The sequence below is a fragment of the Epinephelus lanceolatus genome, chromosome 9 (assembly GCF_041903045.1).
Source record: "Epinephelus lanceolatus isolate andai-2023 chromosome 9, ASM4190304v1, whole genome shotgun sequence".
Taxonomy (NCBI): domain Eukaryota; kingdom Metazoa; phylum Chordata; class Actinopteri; order Perciformes; family Serranidae; genus Epinephelus; species Epinephelus lanceolatus.
The window spans coordinates 2058050-2081724 of record NC_135742.1 but is presented as its reverse complement, the minus strand read 5'-3'; the positions used below and the strand labels follow the sequence as shown (position 1 = coordinate 2081724).

Here is a 23675-nt window from a genome sequence, read left to right as displayed (position 1 = left end):
CTCACTTTACCCAGATTTCATGTGGATGCAAATAAACATTATATCATTGTATTATTATTATTATTATTACTATTATTGTTATAATGGAGAAATGGGAACAAACAAAAAACAAAATGTATCGCCCTGCAGTTGTTTGCCTCTGTAAACCAATCAGGTTCAACAGTTTTCATCCATGTCGGTCCAGAGTCATGTGGAGCCATGACAGAGGTTCAAATATGGATTAGATTAGATTAGATTAGATTAACTTTATTGTCTGCCTGAGTGGAAAATTGTCTTTGGCTCCTCCAACATTAAGTTACATTACAAACAAAGTCACAAGACCACCATACATCACAAAGCAATAGTGCAAATAGATGAGAAATACCAGCAGACGAATGGTATAGCAGGTGACAATATAAACCAAATAAAAGCACTTAAAATTCTTTGCTTTCCCTGGTGCTGTCATTTTGCATTCAGTGCTTGTATGGCATATGGAATGAAAGATTTCCTACATATGTTATGGCTTGCCCTCAGGGCCCTGAATCGGCGGCCGGATGGAAGCAATTTAAACTCTGAATTTAAAGGGTGTGAGGCATCTCCAGATATCTGTCAGGCCTTCCTACCTACTGCCCTGTTAAATACCTCACAGAGTTGTTGTTGGGGCTTACCAACCACTTTCCCTGCAACACTGACAATAGTGGAGAGCTTGTTTTTGTGCTTCACACTCAAATTGCCATACCAGGCAGTTATGTTGAGCTGCAGTACACTTTCAACCAGGCCTATGCATGCCGTTTCAAGTATATGTTGACTTACACCAAAGCTCTTCAACTTCCTGATTAAAAACAGTTGCTGATTTGCTCTCTTAAAAACACTTTCTGAGTTTTCATTAAAATTTAAGGTCATTGTAAAAGAATGTCAATTTGCATTGTGTTAAAAGCAGAGCTAAAATCAATAAAAAGAACACGGGCAAATGATGCTGCAAAGAAGCTACAAATTCAGAAACACAGATGCTTCACAGACGTCTTCAGCTCAGCAGCACAGTTTCAAGATGGACACCAACAATTAGTGTCACCAAATCAGTATCTGACCAAACGTCTCCCCCTCTGCTCCTAAGATATGAATGATGACCAGAGAACATTATGATGTCACAGTGACCTTTGACCTCTTGGACATAAAATGACATTCCTTTATCATTATATCCTAGTGATAATCATAATTAGCATATGCAGCGTTTCCCACTCAACTGTTTATTTGTGGCAGCTGCCAGGATTTAAACATCTGCCACAACATTTTGATTTGATTTTCTCATCAGGAGCGCAGCTGGAATCAATGTCCTCCTGAGACCTGAACTCTTGTTTGGTATGCATTTTAATTTCTCCCAGCAATTTAAGATCAGCAGGATCTGCTGAGTACAAAACTAAACATATTATAAAGTCCCAATGTCCTCAAATGAGACGATAATTAAGTCCAGTCGTCTTCAAACAAGTGATTTCTAATTAACAGTGTCTTTTCTTGAATTTCAAAATTGGTCAAATTTGTCGTCATATTAAACTACAAACATTAATAATCATAAATTAAGTTTCAACCATAAAATCTGATCAGGTTTTGGACCTTGTCCACTTTGGTGTCAGATCAGCTGCAGACCAATCTGGAAACCCATCGGTAAAAAAAAAACAAAAAAAACTTTTTTTCTTCCTTTACCTCTGGAGGCACAGCCCGGAGTTTTTCGACTAACGGAAGTGCAGGGGCCTCGGCGATCGCTCACGCCCTTCACTTCCGGCGGTGCCCCCAGGGAATCGCTGTGTTGTTTACAAATACTTCGGGTAGAAAACCAGCAGAGTTTAGCTATATATCACATTTTTCACGTCACTATATCACCGTGTAGACTAATCTGATGTTTGTTAAGTCTATAAACATAATGATTGAACAAACATTAGTATTTCTGTGTGCACGTTTTTATTTTAATTAACATGGTTATCGTAGATTAGCTGGGCTAACCGTTAGCTGTTAACGTTAGCCGTTAGTGGTGTCTGTAATAACCATACACTGTATAAAAATAAGGTAATAACTCAATAAACGGTCCGTGAATAAAATATTTTTTCCAGCGGATATCTTAGTTACAACATGATTAAGCTAGCAAAGCAGTTTTGTGTATTTATTCAGTTATGGGAAATCACGATGTCTAGAAAGCATCAGTGGCTGCAGCTGACAGGGACAGTTAGCAAAGCTAACATCAGGACGTCATCTGTTAAAAGCCTCCCGTTGTCGGATACGACATGAAACTACTCCAGTTAGCTCAATCATGTTGTAACTAAGACATCCGCTGGAAAAAAAAAAAAATTCACGTTGACGAGACGGCGTTTTGGGTGGAGCGGTCGCTATGGACTCGGAGCTTGCTGTTTCTGTAGGTACACATTTCCTGGGGACACCTGCACGTCTCGGCCACGCCCCCTCCATTGTGATTGGCTAAAGCGCAGCATCGTTCAAACTCAAAGCCCCCCCCTCTAGTCGTCTTTCACACAGGGCTGCCGACAGATTCTACAATGTAGATTGCAGAATCTGTCTTGAGAGATCAGCTGCAGACTGACTTGCAGAAATGGCTGCCAAATTATTTTAACATGGCTTAGTGTGTTGTTCAAATTATCCCTCCTCATGTTCACAGATGGAAACCTTGTTACGACTTTTACTTCCTCTAGATAGTCAAGTTCGATCATCTTCTTTGCACTCTGCAAGGGCCACTCGACAGGACAAAAAAGTGTCCACGAACGAGGACAACACGTCGAAGTAGTTGTATACTACTTATAAAGTATAAGGTCAAGTAAACCCAAAATGTGATGTCATCATATGAGGTCACCATGTTTGGTTATTTATCGCTCCACGCTCTTGCAGCAGTGATGAAACGGCAAAACACATCAACAAAACCAGCATCAGATGGACTGTATTCATAATCAATACGCCACAATAATATCAGTAACCAGTGCCAATTCATCAGTCAGTGAGAATGTGTGTGTGTGGGCGGGGCATAAGCAGGACGGAAACAGAGGGCTCTGTGGGGACGGAGCACCTGCTGCAGCAAACCAACACGCCGTCTGTGGTCATCTTTTCTTGACCAGCAGACTTCACTACAAGGTGACGTGCTTTAAAACCACCATTTGACCAGCTGAGTGTCAGGTGACACCATCAGCCGGCTTGAGTCCAGCTCAGACCGGCCAGTTCACACCGCTGATACTTTTCTCTGAGACGTCCTGAAACGGTTTTGTCTCGTCGAGAATCTTTGGTCTGAACTGGACTTCAAAGACTCGGTGCAACACAAAAACTAAACCTTAAGGCCTCTAGTTTCGCAGACCGGGCGAGGCGGGGGCGCAGCGCACCTGTGCTTCGCCAACTGGGTGTGGCCAGGCGGATTTTGCAAGTTTGGCACACCGTGCGCCTGGCGCAGCTACTCCTCTTTCCCACCTCCATCCCTCCTACCTGCGCAAGTCAGAAAGAGGGAGGAGAGAAGGCGTGGAGTGGGTTTTACACACATCACACCAATCAAATGAGCCCCTCTCCTCGCCCTTAAATGCGCCGCGCGAAGGCGTAATGAGAATTTACTCAATTCGCCATGGCAGAAGAGAGCAGCAGCGTCAGACGGCCAAACTTCTCCCAGGAGGAAACTGATGTTTTGGTCCGGGAGGTCCAAGCTCGCAGTGTCCGAATATACGGAACTGCAAGCAGACCTCCACGGGCTGATGATGCAAAGGTAGCCTGGGAGGAGGTCACCACAATTGTAGTCTGAGTGGGCGGAAGTTCGCTGCATAGATCAGCCTCTCATTGGTGGAACAAGTCACCCGCTGAAGTCCCGCCCTACCGCCCAGAACGATTGTGATTGGTTGAAAGAAATACAAGCAGCCGGGGCGTTTTTTTCTCCAATCTTAAAGTGAGAGTCGGCGCAGCCAGACCTTTCTTTTCTTGAGAAAGGTCTGGTGAGCGAGACTACCACAATTGTAAATCAATGTTGCGTTTCTTCCGTGCATGCGTGCATGCACTCTCTCTTTCTCTCTCGCAGTCTCACTCTGTTTCTTTTCTTTTGGCTTTTCTAAGATGACAGATGCTGAATATATACTCCCTATCTGATGCTGTGGCTGTTTGTGGTTGGCTGAGAGGGAGGTGAACTCATTAGTTTGCAGCTGTGTTAATCAAATCAGGTTGGCTTTCCATTACGTGTGCCAAACGGTGCCAATCCCCTTTGATCTGACATCAGATGTGACGGGACAGTCGATATAGAGATACATTTATGTGCTGATTGCAGATAGTTGCATTGAATAGTGGTTTTTGGGTATTTATTGCATCGTTAATGTGCCTGATATTCTGGAAACCTGCCTGTGAGGTTTTGGTGACGTGTGCGCACTGTCCGCAGGTCAGCCAAGCTTCGGCTTACACCGGCTGCGCTCCCCCTGCGCTGACAATAGACCTGGTTTCAGCTGGCGAGCTTTTAGCGCACCTTCGGCGAAGCCTTTATGCACTAAACTGTCACTGCGCCAAGCTGGATCTGTCAACACCTCCCCCTGCTGCGCCGCCACACCCATCTCAGCGCACCTCGGTCTGCCAAACTACCAAACTGAGCGCGCCTTGGGCAAGTTGGTCTGAAACATAGCCTAGATACAATTAAGAGATGAAACAAGACACTTGTGACATTTTAGGGTTCATTTAGTGGAATTAAGGGGAAATTTAAGGGCAGGAAAATTAAGAGTTTCAAAGTTAACATGTCACTTATACATTCACTATGTACTATCCTTCCAACATGTCGTCTTCAGGATGTTTTTGAACCACTGAATAAAACATTATCGTGATCATTAGATGATCATTAACGTGCCGGTCGGTCAGGTTATAAACACGCCCTGTCAGAGTCCACGACAGCAACAACACAACAAGAACGAAGAGTTAAAGTCCAACTTCCTGCTGCCGTCACACATCCAGGGAATTCATTTACATGTAGACATGTAGGCTATTGTGTTATAGAAGGAGCAGGTGACTGACTTTAAACCAGCCAAACACACACAGTCAGTGTTGTGTTCAGGGACTGTAGGAACGTTATTGAAGGAGGACGCCTGAATATTGAATGTAGTGAGCGAAGCTTCAGCTCCTCTACATCTAAATAAGGTTTCACTACACTGAAGCTATCCACAGAGAAATGTAGCAGCTAAGCTACGAGAAAACGGCAAAAGTAACTTGATACTCTCAAAGTTACTTTTATTTTTTGACTTTATGTCCAATCAGTGTTTTGTCAGTGATCAGAAGAACTGTCAACCAAACAAAATATATTCAGCTGAACTGTTTATTATAAAATTTGTGACATTTGAACATGTCCTCCAATGACATGACTTCATCAGTCGGCTCTCTGTCTTTCTCTCTCCTCCTCCTCAACACATTTCTCTGTCTCGGCCTCTTTCAGTCGGCTCTCTGGCTCTGTCACTAACTCAGAAACTGAATTCCTATGCCCACCAAGTTTCGTGCATGTTGAAGAAACCAGCTTTGGGAGCTGCATTGTCCAAATTTTATGGGAGGTGTGACTAAGCTGCATGGGACCTCCTAAAATATCAAATCTTTCACCAGATGTGATGTGTGTGCAAAGTTTCATGAGTTTTTCAGTATGTTAAGCCCCAAAAGGCAAATCATTATGAGGAAGACAAAGAAGGTGAATTTGTTACAGCTCAGTGCAGGAAGTAACTTTGTATTTTCTTTTCTTATTATATGTTTTTATACAGATACAACTTAATTTAACCAACGGATTGTATTTTCTTTATTTCCTTCCCTTTTATATGACGATGTCATTTTAATGTTTGTTTAGTAATTTCTGATTCCAGTACAGGATTCTTTTTTCTGAACACCCTTGATCGAGATTGCGTGACACTTAATCCAGGTGTGTTTGCTCATCTGTTCCTGCTCCACACGAGGGCCGGAGGTTCATTTTTTCCTTCCCATGTGCTGACCCTTTCCTTCAAGAGCACCTGTGTTTTTCTGGAGTCTCATATGGTAAAGACAGTCCTTGAACACAACACCACCTCCTTCTGCAGAGTGTGATTCTTTTCAACAGCAGTGTTAATCACTGTGGCATGAAGAAATGTAGACACACCCCTGTTCAGCCTCCTTCCTCCAACAGTAATAATATTCCTCCTGCAGGATGTTTACGCCGCAGCCTGAACACTGCTCAGAGTATCCTTTCACAATCAATGTCTGACTGAAGCTTTTATTTCAAGAGCAGAGAATAATGAGGAACTGACGTCAGGTCGACTGACAGAGCTCCACGCACTGACACAGACTGAGAGACGTGGTCGAAAGGTGCAGAGAAAACTTTTAAGTGGAGTTAAAATTAAATTCTCCTGGTGCCCCTAAATCTCACTGGGGGCAGCTGAACATGTGAAGTTGGTCCTGAAGGTGGCGCTGGAGGAAAGGTTAAGGTGTAACCTGAGGCTGGCATGAAATGTAGTCTTTAACATAAAATTTGAAAAACCGTAGAACTACAAATCCCAGAGGTCAGAGGTCACAGTTATTACACTGAAGCTTGTGTATGTTATATATTACATAATATAAACGTGTCTGTGACATCGTCTCTACTTACAGCTGCAGAAATCAGACGTAACGTCACGGTTCGATTCTCCAGAATGATCTCATGGTTCTTCCTGGCGAGGACTCGCTCTCTCACTGAAATCACATCAAACACTCAGTTATTTATTGTAATCAGGTCACCAGCAGATATCACCGTCTACAGAGACACCAGGAAGTACACTACCTGCTCAGGTACGCTGTACACTAGCCGTATGCAGAGCAGAGTGAATGTGTGATTAACTCAACCGTTGGTTCATTCATGTAGAAATATAACGCTGCGTTTCTTCCACCAACAGGGCTCTCATTTTAGTGTAGAGCGTCAGACTGAATTTACCAACGCACCATGTCAGGTCACTCACTCTCCGGGACCGCCAGTGTTACTTGAATAAGTAAACAGTGACCAACGGGACCAGACTGGCCGACCCGTATGCTCTCACTCAGTGGATGGATGATGTCACAGGAAGCCAATCTTACAAAGGAGGACCACACTTGTTTGTTTTGCTATGGAAGCTAACGTTAGCTAATGTGCTAAAAAGTTAGCGTTGCAGAGAAATCCAATCTTCCTCTTAATCCCTCCCCAGTTTCTGATGAGGTGGACATGATAACCCTTAATACACATAACCTTATTCATCCCTACAACAGGAAATACTTTTTCCCTAACCTGATATGAAGTGTGCGCTGCACATGTGAGCATTTTTGATGATGGCCTCCGTCCAGTCCTTTGGTCTTATCACATTTAACCATAGTTGTCTTTGTTTTTGTTGACGGGCAGTGGCGGCTGGTTTTGAGCCATGACTCCTTCTATTCTGGCTCCCAATAACACAACAAGACAAACACATTTTAACACTCCTATGGAGCCTACAGCCCTGTGGGGGAGAGGCAGCTGCACCTCCAGCTGATAACATGATGTCACTGTGATGTCGGCCCTAAGAGGGTCTATGGCTGTTTGGAGAAGTTTGTCCTCAGGACTTTAAGACAGATAGTTCTTAAGTTTTATGACAAAGATGATGGTTTGGGTTCAAATGAAAAGATATCTGACACAGAGCCCTGAGGGTTACCTGATCCCATGTGTTTACTGCTCTTATTGTTTACGTGTTGTTTGTATCTTGCCAAAAGCATAGAAGAAAATGGCGGCAGCTTCTTCTGTAACAGACTGTGTTAAATCATCAGATAATGTCTCATATCGATCGCAGGCACCTGAATCACATCACATCATCATCATCCTCACTGTGACCTCATCACATGTCCACGTTTGGTCATGGACTTTCCACGTCCACATATGGCGTCCAAGGTACCCTGGGTGTGTTGGTTGTTGACGTTCTGGGACGCCGTGTCAACTTCAGCCTGTTACATGCATTGTCTGTTTTCAAAATACACTTCTGTTTTCACAGGAAATGTACAGTTTGCATACAGTCTCTTTCAAAATAAAAGCTCTATGTCAGTACAACACCACCAACTGATGTTTTTTTTCTTCAACGACAAAAACATGTGGATACGTTAAGTCTCAGTCTCTCAGGTGCAAGTTGGTGTTTGTTGGACTCATCCATCACCCCGCCCTCACACACGCCCCACATGAACTTCGCCGCCTTAACTTCGTCCTTGTCCCACTGTGTGTCCTTCTGAAGCTCCTGGGCGCAGTTGAACTATGACGATAACTGGCCACGTATCATGTCGACATTAAAGGGCGCCTTTTTCCGTTGGTTTCTGGCGCTGCAGGTCACTGACTGAGCGCTGGATTTCGACAACTTCAGAGTGAGACCGGACTCATCAAACAGAAAACCGTATCATGGCAGACTTTGTAATATCAGCAAATATCGTGTTGTTTTCCAGACAATCGATGTGATATCATATCGTGATGAAACTGGTGAGTTACATTCCTCGTTCAAAGTCGCACGAGTAACTCAACGTGAAAATTCACATGGTGTTTGGTGTGAACGTGACATCACTGAAACTGCTTCACTGTAATTTTAATTTCAATTTATTTTATTTCTGCAGGTTTACATCCACAGATCAGTGTTTCCTGTCCCGACACCATGTTCAGTGTTTTGATCTCCTGCTGTGACTCATCATGTGAACATGAGGAGTGGCGGCTTGGGAAGGTGAAGTGCATGCTGGGAAGTCAGCTGATAATCTGCGTGTTGTTTATTTACTAACTTCACCAGACAGTCTGAGCTGAGATCAGTTTAATGTGTCTTGGGAAAGTTGGAGAGTGTAAAGCAACACAGACTGTGACGTGTCACATGTTAATTCCTGAGTTTGTGTCGCAGATGAAGTCACATCCTGTTTGTTGCTCGTGGCTCATCCGTCATGATGACGCGCAGAAATAAAGTGTTTAAACGGACTCTGTGTGAAACTTGAACCCATCAACATGCAGTAAAAAGCTCCGCAGTGAGTCGGATGATGAAATAAAAACTCACCGTCCTCTGATCTGAAGTACACGGCGGCCCTCGGAGCTCCGTCCTCCGCCTCCACTCGACAGTCTCCTCCGCTGGACTTCTTCTTGCTCTGGAAGTACAGCTGCAGTTTGTTCTTCATGCTTTTGGTCTGAGCTGGACTCCAGTCCCCCTCCACGGTCACCGGCGGACACTCGGGTTCATCCATGCTGCTGTCCGGTTCACTCACACACACTCACACACACCGACTGACTGACACAAACAGGCGGCGGAGCGTCGTTGAGCTTCAGCCTAGTTTCACTTTCGTTTCTGCGGCAGAGGAGCGAGAAACAGAACCGATGTGAGGACCTGCCTCACAGAGACACACTGTGAATACACACTGGCCTTTATCTGCAGCTGGGAACATGATTATTCATTCATTATCTAAAAAATAACATTTAAACCAGTGTTTTATTTACATAAGTCTAAAAACACGAACTCAAAGAATAAGATCATTAATCTGTCACAGTGGGAACAAATCACATGAAGGACCAAGAGTCCAAAACATGAAGACATTCAGTTTACTAATATAAGATACTGTTCTTCACTCAGGCGGCACGGTGGTCTGGTGGTTAGCACTGTGCCTCACAGCAAGAGGGTTGCTGGTTCAATCCCCTCTGTGCAGAGTTTGCATGTTCTCCCTGTGTCAGCGTGGGTTTCCTCCAGGTGCTCTGACATGTTCTGATTGGGTGGATGGGTCCAACAAACACCGACTTTCACCTGAGAGAGCGGTGTTCATGTCCTGTAAGATTCTAAAGCCAAACCCTGTTGTTTTTCCTAAACCCAACCACGTTTTTGTTGTTGAAGGAACAAACGTCACTGAGACTGTATGCAAACTGTACATTTCCTGTGAAAACAGAAGTGTATTTTGAAAACAGACAATGCATGTAACAGGCTGAAGTTGACACGGCGTCCCAGAACGTCAACAACCAACACACCCAGGGTACCTTGGACGCCATATGTGGACGTGGAAAGTCCATGACCAAACGTCAATCAGTGACAAGGTCACAGTGAGAATGTGTTGGTTAAGGCTCTGATCGCTGTAGGTTCTGTCAGCCACTCACAGTTTATTGTGCTTCTCCTATTTAATGTTGAATTAGATTGAAAAGAGACGAAACAATCAGCTGAGTGAGTTTCATCAAGGACTTACAAACCTGATTTTAACAAGTGAGACAAAGTGCTGGTCCATATTTATCTCGTGGGAACTGAGAGAAAACTACTAACGTCTGACTGGACTCACCTGATGCTGCAGTCGTCATGACGTCACTCTGCTGGAAACATCAGACACTAATTCAGCTGGAGACCAACTGCTGCGTTAACGACCTACAGAAAGAATAATTACAATTTAAATGATCTGACTTACAGAGCAAAATGTTTTTACAGAGCAGAGTGGAGTGTCTCGTTCACCTTTACAACCACAGTGGGGACTGAGAGGAACAACCTGCCCTCTGGTTACAGGGATCGTGTGTGTGTGTGTGTGTGTGTGTGTGTGTGTGTGTGTGTGTGTGAGAAATTCCCTTAAAATGATAAGTCATGTTTTTACTTTAATGCATTTTATAATGTCGCCTACATAAAGTGTAACAACATTTGGCTGTTTGTAGTTTGTCGTGAGGTCTCACAAAAGAGATGTCACTGATTCTGAATAAATAAAGATGATTTAATGTGACGGAGCTTCTTCAGTTACATTACCTTAAAATGTGATCAACTAAACACCAATAATCAAACTCTCCTTTATCTGTACAGCTGCAGTTCAAAGTGTCACAGATGACTGACAAGCTGATGTTGAGACAACAAGTGTAGACCATAAAACAATAAGACAAAAAACAGTTTTGGGACCAGTGCACGCGGGACAATGAAAATGATTCAAATGTAAAACAGTAGATTCAACAGTTATAACAATTTAAAACTAAGTGACAAAAACAGATTAAAAAGGCAAAACAAGATTAAAAATGATGACAAAACAATAAATAAAGTCTAAAATCAAACTAATGTCACTTTGGTGATTATGGTTACAGCCTCTTCTTGGTTTTTAGTTTAAATCTAAAATAGCAACTTTAAATGTGATATTATAGAAACATAACCTCTATCAGAGTTGCTGTCTCAGATTTCTCTCATTAAACTCTTAAACATATCTGGTCTCCAGAACATAAACTAAATATTAACATTTATTAAAGAATCATGTTTTATGTTTTATATCTGCACTGCTTCAGTCACATTAATGTCTAAAGATAATAACTTCAGAATAATGTAAAGGCTTTAATTGTAACTTTAAAGTTGATGTGATTCAACAACCAAAACAGAATAACATTTGTCAGAGTTTCCTTCAGACAGACAGATTTCTCTGATAAAACTCTGACTGAAAAATATGTGAAAATAAAATATGAAAAACATCAGTTTTCTAGCATCTTTTTTTAAACTGTAATAAGTTATAATCTTTACCTGTAGATGAAAACCACCGCTGTTCTGTCAGTCGTCACCAGTCTGACGATAGAAAGTGAAAGTTAAGACAGAAAAACGCCCTCAGGATAATTTGATCCAGCAACATTTCACTGATCTGAAGTCAGACAAAACTACACCTTTATTTTTTAATGGGATTGTTGGTGGTAAAAGAGTCCTGTGACTGTTACTGCTGTTAATGTCATACTTTATTAATCACTGTTATATTTCCCCATCATACTATGAACTACTTTATCCTGTTGGTAATGTAACGCAGGCTGTAACGTTACTTTTCCCACTGCGCTTTGTTTCCATCAGGTTTGATTTTTGTGGCAGCGGCGCCATCTTGTGGAGCCCCTGCAAACTGGAGTTGTTGAACCCACATGTGGTTTCCAGTGTGCTGCTGTAAAGCTGTTTGTGTTTCAGCTGTCTGTTACAAACTCCGTTAAACTACGACAATATACGTTCATTTTTGTGTCTGTGAAGCTTTGGACTAACTTGTTTTCTGTTCAAGGGACTTCCGGGTATTGTTGTGAATGATTGTGTCACCATATCAGTGGTCATTTGTTGTACAGTGATTTGTTGAGCACAATATCAGTGACTTAAAGTAACGTTAAGTAGCTTGATGAGAAATCAGTGGTGTAACGTTAGCTTGCTGAGCAGCAGTTAGCTTCAATATGTTTTGGAGCTTGGTGTCAAACGGAGGTGGCTGTGAGAGACCATATTCAGTTGTAACCAGGTATATAGTGTCATTTATTTCACCTGCTAACATTCGGAGCCAGTCTGTTGTCCCGCTGTAACGGATTTTACGGATGTTACTGACTCTGAGAGACCTGACATGATGCTGTTGTTAGCAGATCCCGGTTTGTGTGTCCGGTGAAGGAGGAGAAATAAACGGATGGAGCTGCAGATGGAGGCGGAGTGGGACTCACCTTCAGTCCGGAGGGGGGCTCACCGATGACGGAAGGAGGAGGTGAGGTGGTGTTGACAGGATCCAGAGACAAAGTAGACACCTGCCTCTGAGTCCCACCCTTTTTAATATCAACTTTACATCACTTTATTGACATGTTTTTGTCTTTTAAATATTCTATAAATGTTTGTGACAATTGTACACATTAATACAGATTTAATGAAAGCAGAGAAATGACTGGCCAACTACAAACAACTAAACTAAACCCTGTAGTTGATGCTCCAACCTGACAGAAACATTTTGATGCTTTAAAGTGACGATGAAGTAGCGCTGCCTCTGTGTTCTTCTGACTGTAATATGTGTTTATCATCATAACTGATTCCACAGTATTTTATCTTGGTTTATTATAGAGCATGTTCACTATGTTCAGTTCAAATAACATTTAACATTTAGTGTGTTAGTTTGTGTATGTGGAGTCCAGTAGAGGTAAGATCTGTGCGTCCTCTTTCCTTAATTATCCATTTATTAAACTGTGATATATTATCTTTAACTGTCTGGTCTTAAACTGGAGTGATGGGAAATCACAATGCTGCTAAACAACAGATCCTAATGACATCAGAGGCTCTCCCAGAGATCTGAAGCCTCTCTGAATTTCTGCTTTGGTGGACTTGTGAAACGTCACGGCTGAAGTACTGTCCTAAATTTAACATTTGCATTTATCTAAGTATGGTTCAAATACCCGCCCGTCTTGTTCGTCCATTTCATCAAGGATGCTTTTGGAGGTGACCTGTGTGAACTCGTGGTACACAAGTATCCCAGCATGCATTTCATTTCAACCAGCAGCAGTGATGGAGGACATGAACCAAACTCACATGTAAGTTATGATTTTTGTGCTACAAGTGTTGTTGGTGTCACCAGATTTAGTTTTTGTAATTTCATGTTTAAGCAGGAAAGTAACCGTTTATATTTCAGTTCTGTCATTGATTAATTCAAATAATGTCTACTTAAAATTTTAGCTTAATATATTTGGAGATGCAAGGACCTGCTGCTCCTTCTAGGTCATCTCAGTCAGAGCAGATTTACCTCAGCAAACACTTTGTTAATTGACCAGTGGTTCTGATGTCTTTGTGATGTTTTAAGTATCAGATGTGATTTGTTTCAGAAGATAAACTTTAGTGTCAGAACTGGAGATGTTTGTATTGGAAAGTCAACAACTGTGCTGCCTCTGTTTCTGACTAGAATATGTGTTAATCACTGTAATTGATTCCATGATATCTTTTCATGGCTTATTATAGTGCATATTAACTGTGTTCAGGCAAAATAACATTTAAATGTTAAGTGGAGGGTCATCTGAGGAAACACAGGTCCTCACAGAATGGAGGGCTGCATATTAAAGCTTCTCCACTGGTCTTCAACAATCATTCAAAAATGAAAGTGAATATGATTTTTGTTAGTTTGTGTATATGTAGTCATGTAGAGGTAAGATCTGTGTGCCCTTCTTCTTTCATTATCCATAAATTAAACTGTCTTATATTATCTTAGTCTTGTCTTAAACTTGAGTGTTGTAATGCTGTTAAACAACAGATCCTAATGACAACAGAGGCTCTCCCAGAGATCTGAGGCCTCTCTGAATTTCTGCTTTGGTGGACTTAATTTAACATTTGCATTTATCTAAGTACGGTCCAATTACGTGCCCGTCTTGTTCGTCCATTTCATCAAGGATGCTTTTGGAGGTGACTTGTGTTAACCCACGGTACACAAGTATCCCAGCATGCATTTCATTTCAATCAGCAGCAGTGATGGAGGACATGAACCAAACTCACATGTAAGTAAATATTTTTGTACTGTTGTTGTTATTGTCACCAGATTTAGTGTTGAGAATTGTATTTTTAGAGAGAAATGAACAGTTTATATTTCAAATATGTTGTTAATTTATCAAAAATAATGACGACTTGAAAATTAGCTTCAGTGTTTTCGGAAATGTAAGGACCTACTAGTCCTTCTAGTTTATCCCAGTCAGAACAGATTTACCTCAGCAAACATATCTGTGATGTACCATTGGTACTGATGTCTGATAATACATACATTTGAAGTAAAAGATTTTAAATGCTGCAATGTTTTGATTTAAATCTTGGTCTTTCATTATTTTCTTGCATATATATCTGTGTAGGTTTCTAAATATTTAACTGGTAAAATTGTTGTCAGAATAGAATACATAATTCCATAATACCTTCATCATGATAAATGCACAATATGTATAGTCAGTGGGTGGTTGTCTTATCTTTTAGTGAAATTTACATGACTGGGTTAAATTTAATCTGCTGATGAAGATCATGTGCGTTTGTCAGATGTTGTTTTAAATATCAAGAATGAACTTTGATCTCAGCTGTGTGACTGTGTTTCTGTGAGGTGTCAGTCAGACGACGAGAGTCAGGCGTTCCTTTCAAAGTATTTATTAAGGAAGGTTGTAGGTTACACATGCTGTAGCTTTGTAGTTCAGTAATTCATTTTTTTTAGTGTGTGTGTGTGTGTGTGTGTGTGTTACATTGCATAACTATAATAATGATGATAGTGAAAGAATTTTACAAATAGGAGAAAAGGTTATTATGTCCGATGAACGTTCACACTGCAGTGAAGAGCAGTAGTCAGGCTGTAGCTCATCGAACAGGAAACACGACACTTCAAGAAAAAATTTGCTGACATTGATAAGCTGTCCTCATGTGACAGAATAACAGGCTGACTTTATTCTCTAAGTATATTAAGACATATTTTTAAAAAGAACACAAAGGTTGACATTTAGGCCCTGGCTACACATTTACAATGATTTCTAAGAACGGATAGTTTTTCTCCTCCTCTGTTCTGTCCACACAACCTTGATTTCACAAAATATCTCCGTACACACTACAACACAAAAATGACACCAAGCGCTCATCAGTGTCAGCCATCTTCTGCATTCTGCTGTTGTTGTGAAGATATTAAGGTGCACAGGCTGATGTTACCTATTTCAAAACAACTGGAGATCTAATCACCCTTAATTCCCCTTCAATTTAAGTACCAAGGAACTCATTTTAAACTAAGAGTGATGCTCTTGATATTTATATATAATATATATATAATATTTCTTCCACTCCTCATTGACAACAATCGTCAGCGTTCCACAATCAGCTGCTTCAGGCTGGATCTAAAGCCAGCAGGGTAGACTGCTCCATTCATCCATGAAGTGGTGGAGCAGTACTAAGTTTAAGTGTAAAGAAGTCATTAGACAAAACGGTGCTGACAAAACATAAACAAATCAGTAGTCTGCCATTGAATGTTAGTTACACAAAGCAACAGTTGATATGTACAAATTGAGAAGATGGTGTCCTCCTTTCCTAAACGCTCAGTTTTACACATCTACACAGATTAACAGCGGAGTTTTGAAAAATCTGCACCTCAAAAAGCATTTCTAAAAAATCTTAATTTTAGTGACCTAAAATTCTGTTTGTGTTTGGACAAGAGGCCAAATGGTATCTGTATACTTGTAGACGGGGCCTTAGGTACGATGAAGTAGTGGCAGTAATTGACTAAATACTGATATTACTGATACACCAGGTAAAAGGTACACTCGATCGCTGTCTGACAGCAGCTTCAGTATATGTTAAAGCCACCTGAAGGCACCTCTGGGTTCTTATGTGCTGCAGATTACCAAACAAATTAAACTGTTGTACAGTGGATCTTAGAGAGTCCGGGGCTCCAGGCAGTTGCCCACTTTGCCCCACTTTGCTCTTTGCCCAGGTGGTAATCAAACCTCACTCAGAGGATGATACATTTGCTTCGGTAATTCTGTTTTAGTTCATATATTTCTTGCTCATGCTTTTTCTTCAGTGTCTCTGTTTCTTCTTTCAGAGCTTTTTCTTTGTGACTTGAGAGGTTTTTCAACAGACTGTACTCTTTGTCATGGCTCTCTTCTGTCTCCTGCATCTGTCGCTCATGCCTTTTCTTCAGTTCCTGTATTTCCTCCATGTGCTTCTCTACCAGCGCTGTAAAGTCCTTTGTGTATTTCTGTCTGAACTCATTGAACTCTTCAGCTTGTTTTCTGGCCTCCTCTTCATACTTCTTCTTCATTTCCTCCATTTTTTTCTTGTAGTTTTCCTCTAATTCTTTTCTCTCCTTCTCCTCTTGTTCTCTTCTGATTCGATCTTCTTCTCTTCTTTTCTTTTCATGTTTTTCTCTTTCCTGCTTGTATTCTTCCTGGAGCCTTTTAAGTCTTGTTTGCTCCTCTTGTCGTCTCTGTTCATTTTCTTGAAATCGTTTCTCCCACCATTCATCTCTTTCCCTCTCCCAGTTCTCTTTTTGCTTTTTCATCTCTTCTTTACTTTGCTCCATCTCTCGGTCAAGTTTTTGTTCCCACTCCTGTCGTTGACTGTCTTCCTGCGCCTTCCTCTTCCTGTCCTCTTCTTCTCTCTTTTCCTGTTCTTTCTTTCTCTCTTCACGCTCCTTGTTGATATTTTCCTCCATTTCTTTAAGTTGTTTATCTCTCAGTTGTCTCTCCTTTTCAGTGTCTGCTTTCTGTTGTTCCATTCTTCTCTTCATTGCCTCCATTTCCTCCTCATGTTTTCTCTGAAGCTCCTTCTTCTGTTTCTTCATCTCTTCTTCTTTCTCCTTCAGGATTCTCTCCACTTCCTTCTGTATGGCTTCTTCTGCCTCTTGGAACATCTCTGAGGTGTAGCAGTTGCAGCCATTTTCCATCAACATTCTGTTTGACTTCTTCATCAGCTCTCTGACTTGTGTGCGGTTTGTCTGATCTTTGTTATTGAAGACCTGGTATCTTCCTCCACAGTCATTTATCAGCTTTTTCAAAAAGTCATCACAGTCTTCAATGTAACTCTCAACTGACTGACTGAGATCATCTCCTCTGGTGAAGATGATGATGATGAAATCTCTTGAATTCTTGCCAAAATATTTCTTGATCAGTTCCACAGTGTCTTTTTCCTCTTTTGTAAAGCGGCCGATCTGCAGCACCAGTAAGAACATGTGAGGTCCAGGAGACAACATGCTGATGCATTTTACAAGCTCCTGTTGAACATCGTCATCTGATAGAGTCGTGTCAAACAGGCCGGGGGTGTCGACCACAGCGACAGGTCGTCCATCAATCTCTCCTGTTGCTTTCTCACAAACTTTAGTGACAGACTTTGACCAGGCTTTAGATTTAAAATGTTCTTTGCCCAAAATGGTGTTTCCAGTTGCACTCTTCCCATTGCCAGTCTTCCCAATCAGCACCATCCTGAGACACTCTCTGCTCTGACTGATGTCATCAGTTCCCATCTCCCTTTTCTGTTTGAGATCCTGCAGTTCAGCTTTAAGTCTTGAAACATTATCCAGCTGAGCCTTGGTGAACGTGTCCTTTGTGAAGCATGTGGATTCTTCAGCCATCATCTTTTCCACAGCATCCAACAGCTCTGGGATCTGCTGCTGGTCCTTGATGTTGAGAACAACATATCTTCTTCCACAGCTCTGACAGAGCTCCTGGATGTCTCTGTTCTCCTTTATAAAGTTAACAACAGCTGAAGCTGTAGGATCTGACTCCACAGTGAACAGGATCAAGGTGAAGTCATTGACTTGAGAGCTGAATGTGTTCCTGATGGTCTCTAACTCTCCCTTGTCTTCATCAGTGAGGGGACCCACAAGTAGGACCAGGATGAAGGCATGGACGCCCTCAGGATCACAGAGGGAGATACACCTGAATGATTCCTCCATCACTGCCTCCTGAGGTTTTCCATACAAGGCAGGCAGCTCCACCAGGGAAACCCAACGTCCACACACCTCTCCCTGATGTTTAACACACTCTGATGAGCTGGAGACTGAATGAAGCTCTGTCTGACCTAAAATGGCCTTGGCTGCTGAAGTCTTCCCTGCTCCTCTCCTCCCACACAGGACCAGGTTTAAAGCTGCTCTGACGTGTTTATTAGCTGTTTCTTCGATCCTCTCCATCAGTGATCTGTGGTTGTCTTCAGACATACTGTAGTATCTTCCTCCACAGTCTCTCAGGAGTTCATTAACAGTGACACTCATTTCACTCCTCTCCTCATGTGTCATGATGACCATCGAGTATTTAAAAGCATCTTGACCAAACAGATTCAGGATGAACTTCAGTGTTTGTCTGTCCTCCTCAGTGAACTCAGAAGGTCTCACTAACAGCAGCAGAACATTTGGTCCAGGAGGACAAAGAGTCAAACAGTTCTTCACCTCTCTTCTCAGCATTTCAACAGACAAACTGAAGATGTTTGGAGTTTTCACTACTGTTAATGGTTTTCCTCTCCACTCTCCATCGGTGGCCACACTTTGCTTGGTTGGGAAAATTTTGGGGTTCTGAAAACGTTGCTCCCCAGTGATGAAGTTACCAAGTCTTGTCTGTTTGTCTTCACTTTTTCCCAGCAGCACAATCTGAAGTGCAGATGCTGTAATAAAACAGAGAGACACACAAAAAGACAGGATCTAAATATGAGGCTGAAATCAGCACTCACATAATGAGATCTCTTCAGTCATCTCCCAGTCCTGTCCACTAGATATTATATTAATCACCACTGATTTGAAACATTAAATATATTTTGAGGGTAAGGTATACCAAGCAAATTATGTTTTCTATTAAAGGGCCAGTGTGTAATATTTGGCATGGTTTATTGTCAATCTGAATCTGAATCTGAATATTCTACCTATTAATATGTTTATATAAGTGTATAATCGCTATAAAATAAAATTCGTTTGGTTTTCTTAGCCTTATAATTATGCTGTTTTATATATATATATATATATATATATATATATATATATATATAGCAAGGGCCTTGCTTTAGAGAGGTCACCATCTTGCGCCGCCATGTATGTATGGCAGACCGAGCGGACAATCCAGCCAGCCAGAGAACGTGTTTCGCGTGTATAAATAAACCAACGAAGACAGCGGGAGGAAGGAAGAAGGAGGAGGAAACAGAAGAGAGTGTTAGTAGTTCGTCGATAGAGAGTAGTGAAAAGTTTTTTTAGTTATAAAGTTTGCGAATGGACCACACTTACCACGCAACAGGAGAGAATGAACCCGAACTGTCATCTGCGAGAAAAAGAAGACGCAACTTCACTCCTTGTGATGCACTCTCTGCGGCGCTTTTCCTCCTGATGATATACACTGCCTGGCCAACAAAAAAAGTCGCCACCTGGATTTAACTAAGCAAATAAGTACGAGCCTCCTATTGGATAATTACTGCATGGGCGATTATCTTTCAGCTGGCAACAAGTTATTTAACCCCAACTGGTGCAATGAGTTGCTTCTCATTTCCTAAACAACCATGTCGAAAGACACATCCCGTGGTCGTGGAAAAGATGTTAGTCTGTTTGAGAAGGGTCAAATCATTGGCATGCATCAAGCAGAGAAAACATCTAAGGAGATTGCAGAAACTACTAAAATTGGGTTAAGAACTGTCCAACGCATTATTAAAAACTGGAAGGATAGTGGGGACCCATCGTCTTCGAGGAAGAAATGTGGCCGGAAAAAAATCCTCAATGATCGTGATTGGCGATCACTTAAACGTTTGGTGAGATCAAATCGAAGAAGAACAACAGTAGAACTCAGGGCTATGTTTAATAGTGAAAGTAAGAGCATTTCCACACGCACAATGCGAAGGGAACTCAAGGGATTGGGACTGAACAGCTGTGTAGCCTTAAGAAAACCACTAATCAGTGAAGCTAACCGGAAAAAAAGGCTTCAATTTGCTAGGGAGCATAAAGATTGGACTCTGGAGCAATGGAAGAAGGTCATGTGGTCTGATGAGTCCAGATTTACCCTGTTCCAGAGTGATGGTGGCATCAGGGTAAGAAGAGAGGCAGATGAAGTGATGCACCCATCATGCCTAGTGCCTACTGTACAAGCCTGTGGGGGCAGTGTTATGATCTGGGGTTGCTGCAGTTGGTCAGGTCTAGGTTCAGCAACAGTATGTGCTCAAAGAATGAGGTCAGCTGACTACCTGAATATACTGAATGACCAGGTTATTCCATCAATGGATTTTTTCTTCCCTGATGGCAGGGGCATATTCCAAGATGACAATGCCAGGATTCATCGGGCTCAAATTGTGAAAGACTGGTTCAGGGAGCATGAGACATCATTTTCACACATGGATTGGCCACCACAGAGTCCAGACCTTAACCCCATTGAGAATCTTTGGGATGTGCTGGAGAAGGCTTTGCGCAGCGGTCAGACTCTACCATCATCAATGCAAGATCTTGGTGAAAAATTAATGCAACACTGGATGGAAATAAATCTTGTGACATTGCAGAAGCTTATCGAAACAATGCTACAGCGAATGCGTGCCGTAATCAAAGCTAAAGGCGGTCCAACGAAATATTAGAGTGTATGACCTTTTTTTTTTGGTGGTGACTTTTTTTTTGGCCAGGCAGTGTATCTCCCCAGCGATGGTAGCACCGAATTCCATTCTGTGCATTCAGCCTCTCTTCTCGCCCGCTCAGCATCCAAGTTCCTCATCTGTATGCTCTGGCTCAAACAGGTATGGCTCTGGGTCTGTGTCCGCTACAAGAAACTCTTCAAAATCGCGTTCAAAGTCGTCCATTGCAGCTACTATAGTCCGGAGATATTGCTAGGCTAAATAAACAGCTGAGCTCTGTTTACAGGCTACGCTGTCAGTCAGTGTGCGGGCTGGAGATTGGTGGAGCAGAGAGGGGAGGGGGGTCCCCACTCGGTATTGTAAACGAGTATGTGTGTATGAAGTGTGTCTGTTACGCTAGAAGAGTCAGAGTTTGGGACCGAGTGGAGTGTTACCGGAGTTTCTGGAGTGCTCAAATAAACGGGCCTTTTTCCCGAACGCTCCTCTGGTCTCCTGCTCGTGAGTGATTCATTACAATATCGTAACATGGCTTAGATTTCTAAATAAATATTCACCTCATCGCTAGATAGACCTACTCCTGAAGAACTCTTGCGCAAGGCTTTTTGTCCCTACGAGGCCGCCGTCATTTACCCGACGGGAGGGGTGAGCAAGTGAGCCCTGCAATCTAGAATTTGACCACTGATGTCACTGTTTTCAACCCATTTTACACACTGGCCCTTTAACATGAGGAAATGTTTCAGTTATTTTCCACCAAAATAGGTAAAATTGCTTTACAATTTCAACTTGGAGTGACTAGAGCATTGTTTTTTTCAATCAATCAATCAATTTTATTTATAAAGCCCAATATCACAAATCACAATTTGCCTCACAGGGCTTTACAGCATACGACATCTCTCTGTCCTTAGGACCCTCACAGCTGATCAGGAAAAACTCCCCAAAAAACCCTTTAATGGGGAAGTAAATAGCAGAAAGGTCAGGAAGAGCAACTGAGGAGGGATTCCTCTTCCAGGACGGACAGATGTGCAATAGATGTCCTATTTTTATTATTATTATTATTTTATTTACATTTAATCAAAACCACGATAATACCTTAACTCTTAACCAAAGTGCCATTTGTATGCTGGCCATCCCTCCATGGATGTAGTGTTTCATAACCTAAAAGGAACGTTGTCTCTCAGCATAATTCAGGCAGCGATTACGTTGCCACAACAACATAATTAGGAAAACAGTTTAGTCGGGGTGTAAGTCATCAGTTCCATCAAGACTTGATATCATATTGATTCTTTGGACAACAATATGATATTTGCTAATATTAAAAGTCTGCCATGAAACCATTTTGACTCGATGTGATTCAGGGGCCTGCGATCGATATGAGAGGATATGATCTGATCATGTAACACTGTCTGTTACAGAAGAAGCTGACACTGCTTTCTGTTTTGCTTTTGGCCATGAAAGATAAAAACACATAAATAATGTTGGGATCAGTTAACCTTCAAGGCTTTCAGCCAGAAAGACCTTTATAGAAGAAATATTTCCATTTTAACCCAAACAATGATCTAATTCCTAAAACTTGAGGACTATCTGTCTGAAAGCCCTCAAGACAGTCTTCTCCCAACAGACAATAAACATGGATTAACAGCAAGATCATTGAGCAAAGGTAAAAAATTCAGCTCAATAAAAACTAACAAGGTTCACAGACATGTCAGGTTTTTTTTCTAGTCATCCATTATTAGCTCAATCATGTTTACATTGCATACATTAGCCTTGTAGCTAGCAGACTTAGCTCCAGTCATAACTTAACAAATTACATGTATTTTCTATACTTTTTCTTTCTCACTGTTGGTTTAAGTCTCTGCGTCTCCTGACAGAACAGCGTGTTTGAATTTCAGCCTGCATGAGCATTTTTTCAGCTGAACATTGTTGAAACAACAGCTGATGTTGCTGTAGTGAGAATTTACCAGAGTGAGAAGCCTGACCAGGAGGGTATGTCGTGTTTTATCTCTAACAGCATTGTTTACATGCAGCATGTGCTCTGTCTGTTGACCCTATTTTTCTCTGAAACAAAATATTTCCACTCTGCTGATTTATTCCAAGTAAATAACATTATCCTCATCGTCTTTCTCTCAGCCGCTGCTGTTTGACAGTAACACAGACTTTCAAAATAAAAGTGTATCCTAAAGATGATGATATGGATCAATGTTTTCATTTTGTATCGATGATATTGGATCATTGATCACTGAATCGATATATTGATCCAGATCAATGGATCATTACTCCCCTACAGTTTAGTGACACACAGATGTACTGTCTATGAGCCAGTGTTGCCTCTCCAGGCTTAATGTTGTGGTTCAACTCACAGCGTTAACTATTTGTTAAAATGAGATGTGTCATTCTGTTAACCTGAGTTCAAATGTGTACTTAAAATACTAACTGAATAACCTGCTTATTATGTTCATAAACAGCTTTTCATATTAGAAATGAATTGAAAAGATGTAGTCGTGGTCATAAATATTAAACTGAAATCATTGAATGGCAGCCATCAGTATCATTAAAGGAAATACTGTTTTGGCCAAACAGAGCAGGGAATGTGACGGTCAGGGTGGTGGATGGGAATGTATGTGTTAACCATAATTAATTTGTATCTATATTCAGTTTAAACAATTAAATATTTTTTAGAAAAGGAGGAATCACGTTTTCCCCTGTCATGTATTTTGCAAATGCAAAGTAGTCAAATACAGTATTATTATTATTATTATTATTATTATTTTATGTTGTTGCCTTTCAGTGATAAAGAATTGTGGGATGTGTTTGGGTTCATCTTAGAGAAAAGATGCCACCGAAGATCTGTTGGCAAACACATGATTAACACTGTGATGAATGTACTTACTGTGAGTCCCAGGGGTTTTCTCTGTGAGTGAGAGTTGCGGACTGATTTCTGTCACTACATGCAGTCCTGTAAAACAA

At 41.5% G+C, this 23675-nt stretch overlaps 2 protein-coding genes and 1 long non-coding RNA gene across 7 annotated transcripts in view; 1 reads left to right on the top strand and 2 right to left on the bottom strand.

Annotated features, from left to right (window-relative positions):
* LOC144464311 (protein mono-ADP-ribosyltransferase PARP14-like) overlaps positions 1–11483 on the bottom strand; it is a 77411-nt gene extending 65928 nt beyond the window's left edge. Inside the window, exons 1-4 of one of the 5 annotated variants that reach the window (XM_078171024.1) lie at positions 11439–11483; positions 10240–10322; positions 8985–9269; positions 6581–6663 (exon numbers count right to left, since the gene is read on the bottom strand). In XM_078171024.1, coding sequence (XP_078027150.1) covers positions 6581–6663; positions 8985–9168 — 267 coding nt within the window. In that variant the 5' untranslated portion in view covers positions 9169–9269; positions 10240–10322; positions 11439–11483. The remainder of the gene's footprint in view (positions 1–6580; positions 6664–8984; positions 9270–10239; positions 10323–11438) is intronic. The other 4 variants (XM_078171021.1, XM_078171022.1, XM_078171023.1 and 1 more) reach the window with 4 other exon arrangements.
* Positions 11484–11841: 358 nt separating this feature from the next.
* On the top strand, positions 11842–14036 carry LOC144464323 (uncharacterized). The gene is made up of 3 exons (XR_013492075.1): positions 11842–12174; positions 12293–12408; positions 13115–14036. It is a non-coding gene; the product is annotated as an uncharacterized LOC144464323 (long non-coding RNA).
* A 739-nt stretch (positions 14037–14775) lies between these two features.
* LOC117252562 (uncharacterized) overlaps positions 14776–23675 on the bottom strand; it is a 74973-nt gene continuing 66073 nt past the window's right edge. The window contains exons 11-12 of the mRNA XM_078171032.1: positions 23599–23664; positions 14776–18782 (exon numbers count right to left, since the gene is read on the bottom strand). Of these exons, the coding sequence (XP_078027158.1) occupies positions 16138–18782; positions 23599–23664 (2711 nt within the window). The 3' untranslated portion in view covers positions 14776–16137. The remainder of the gene's footprint in view (positions 18783–23598; positions 23665–23675) is intronic.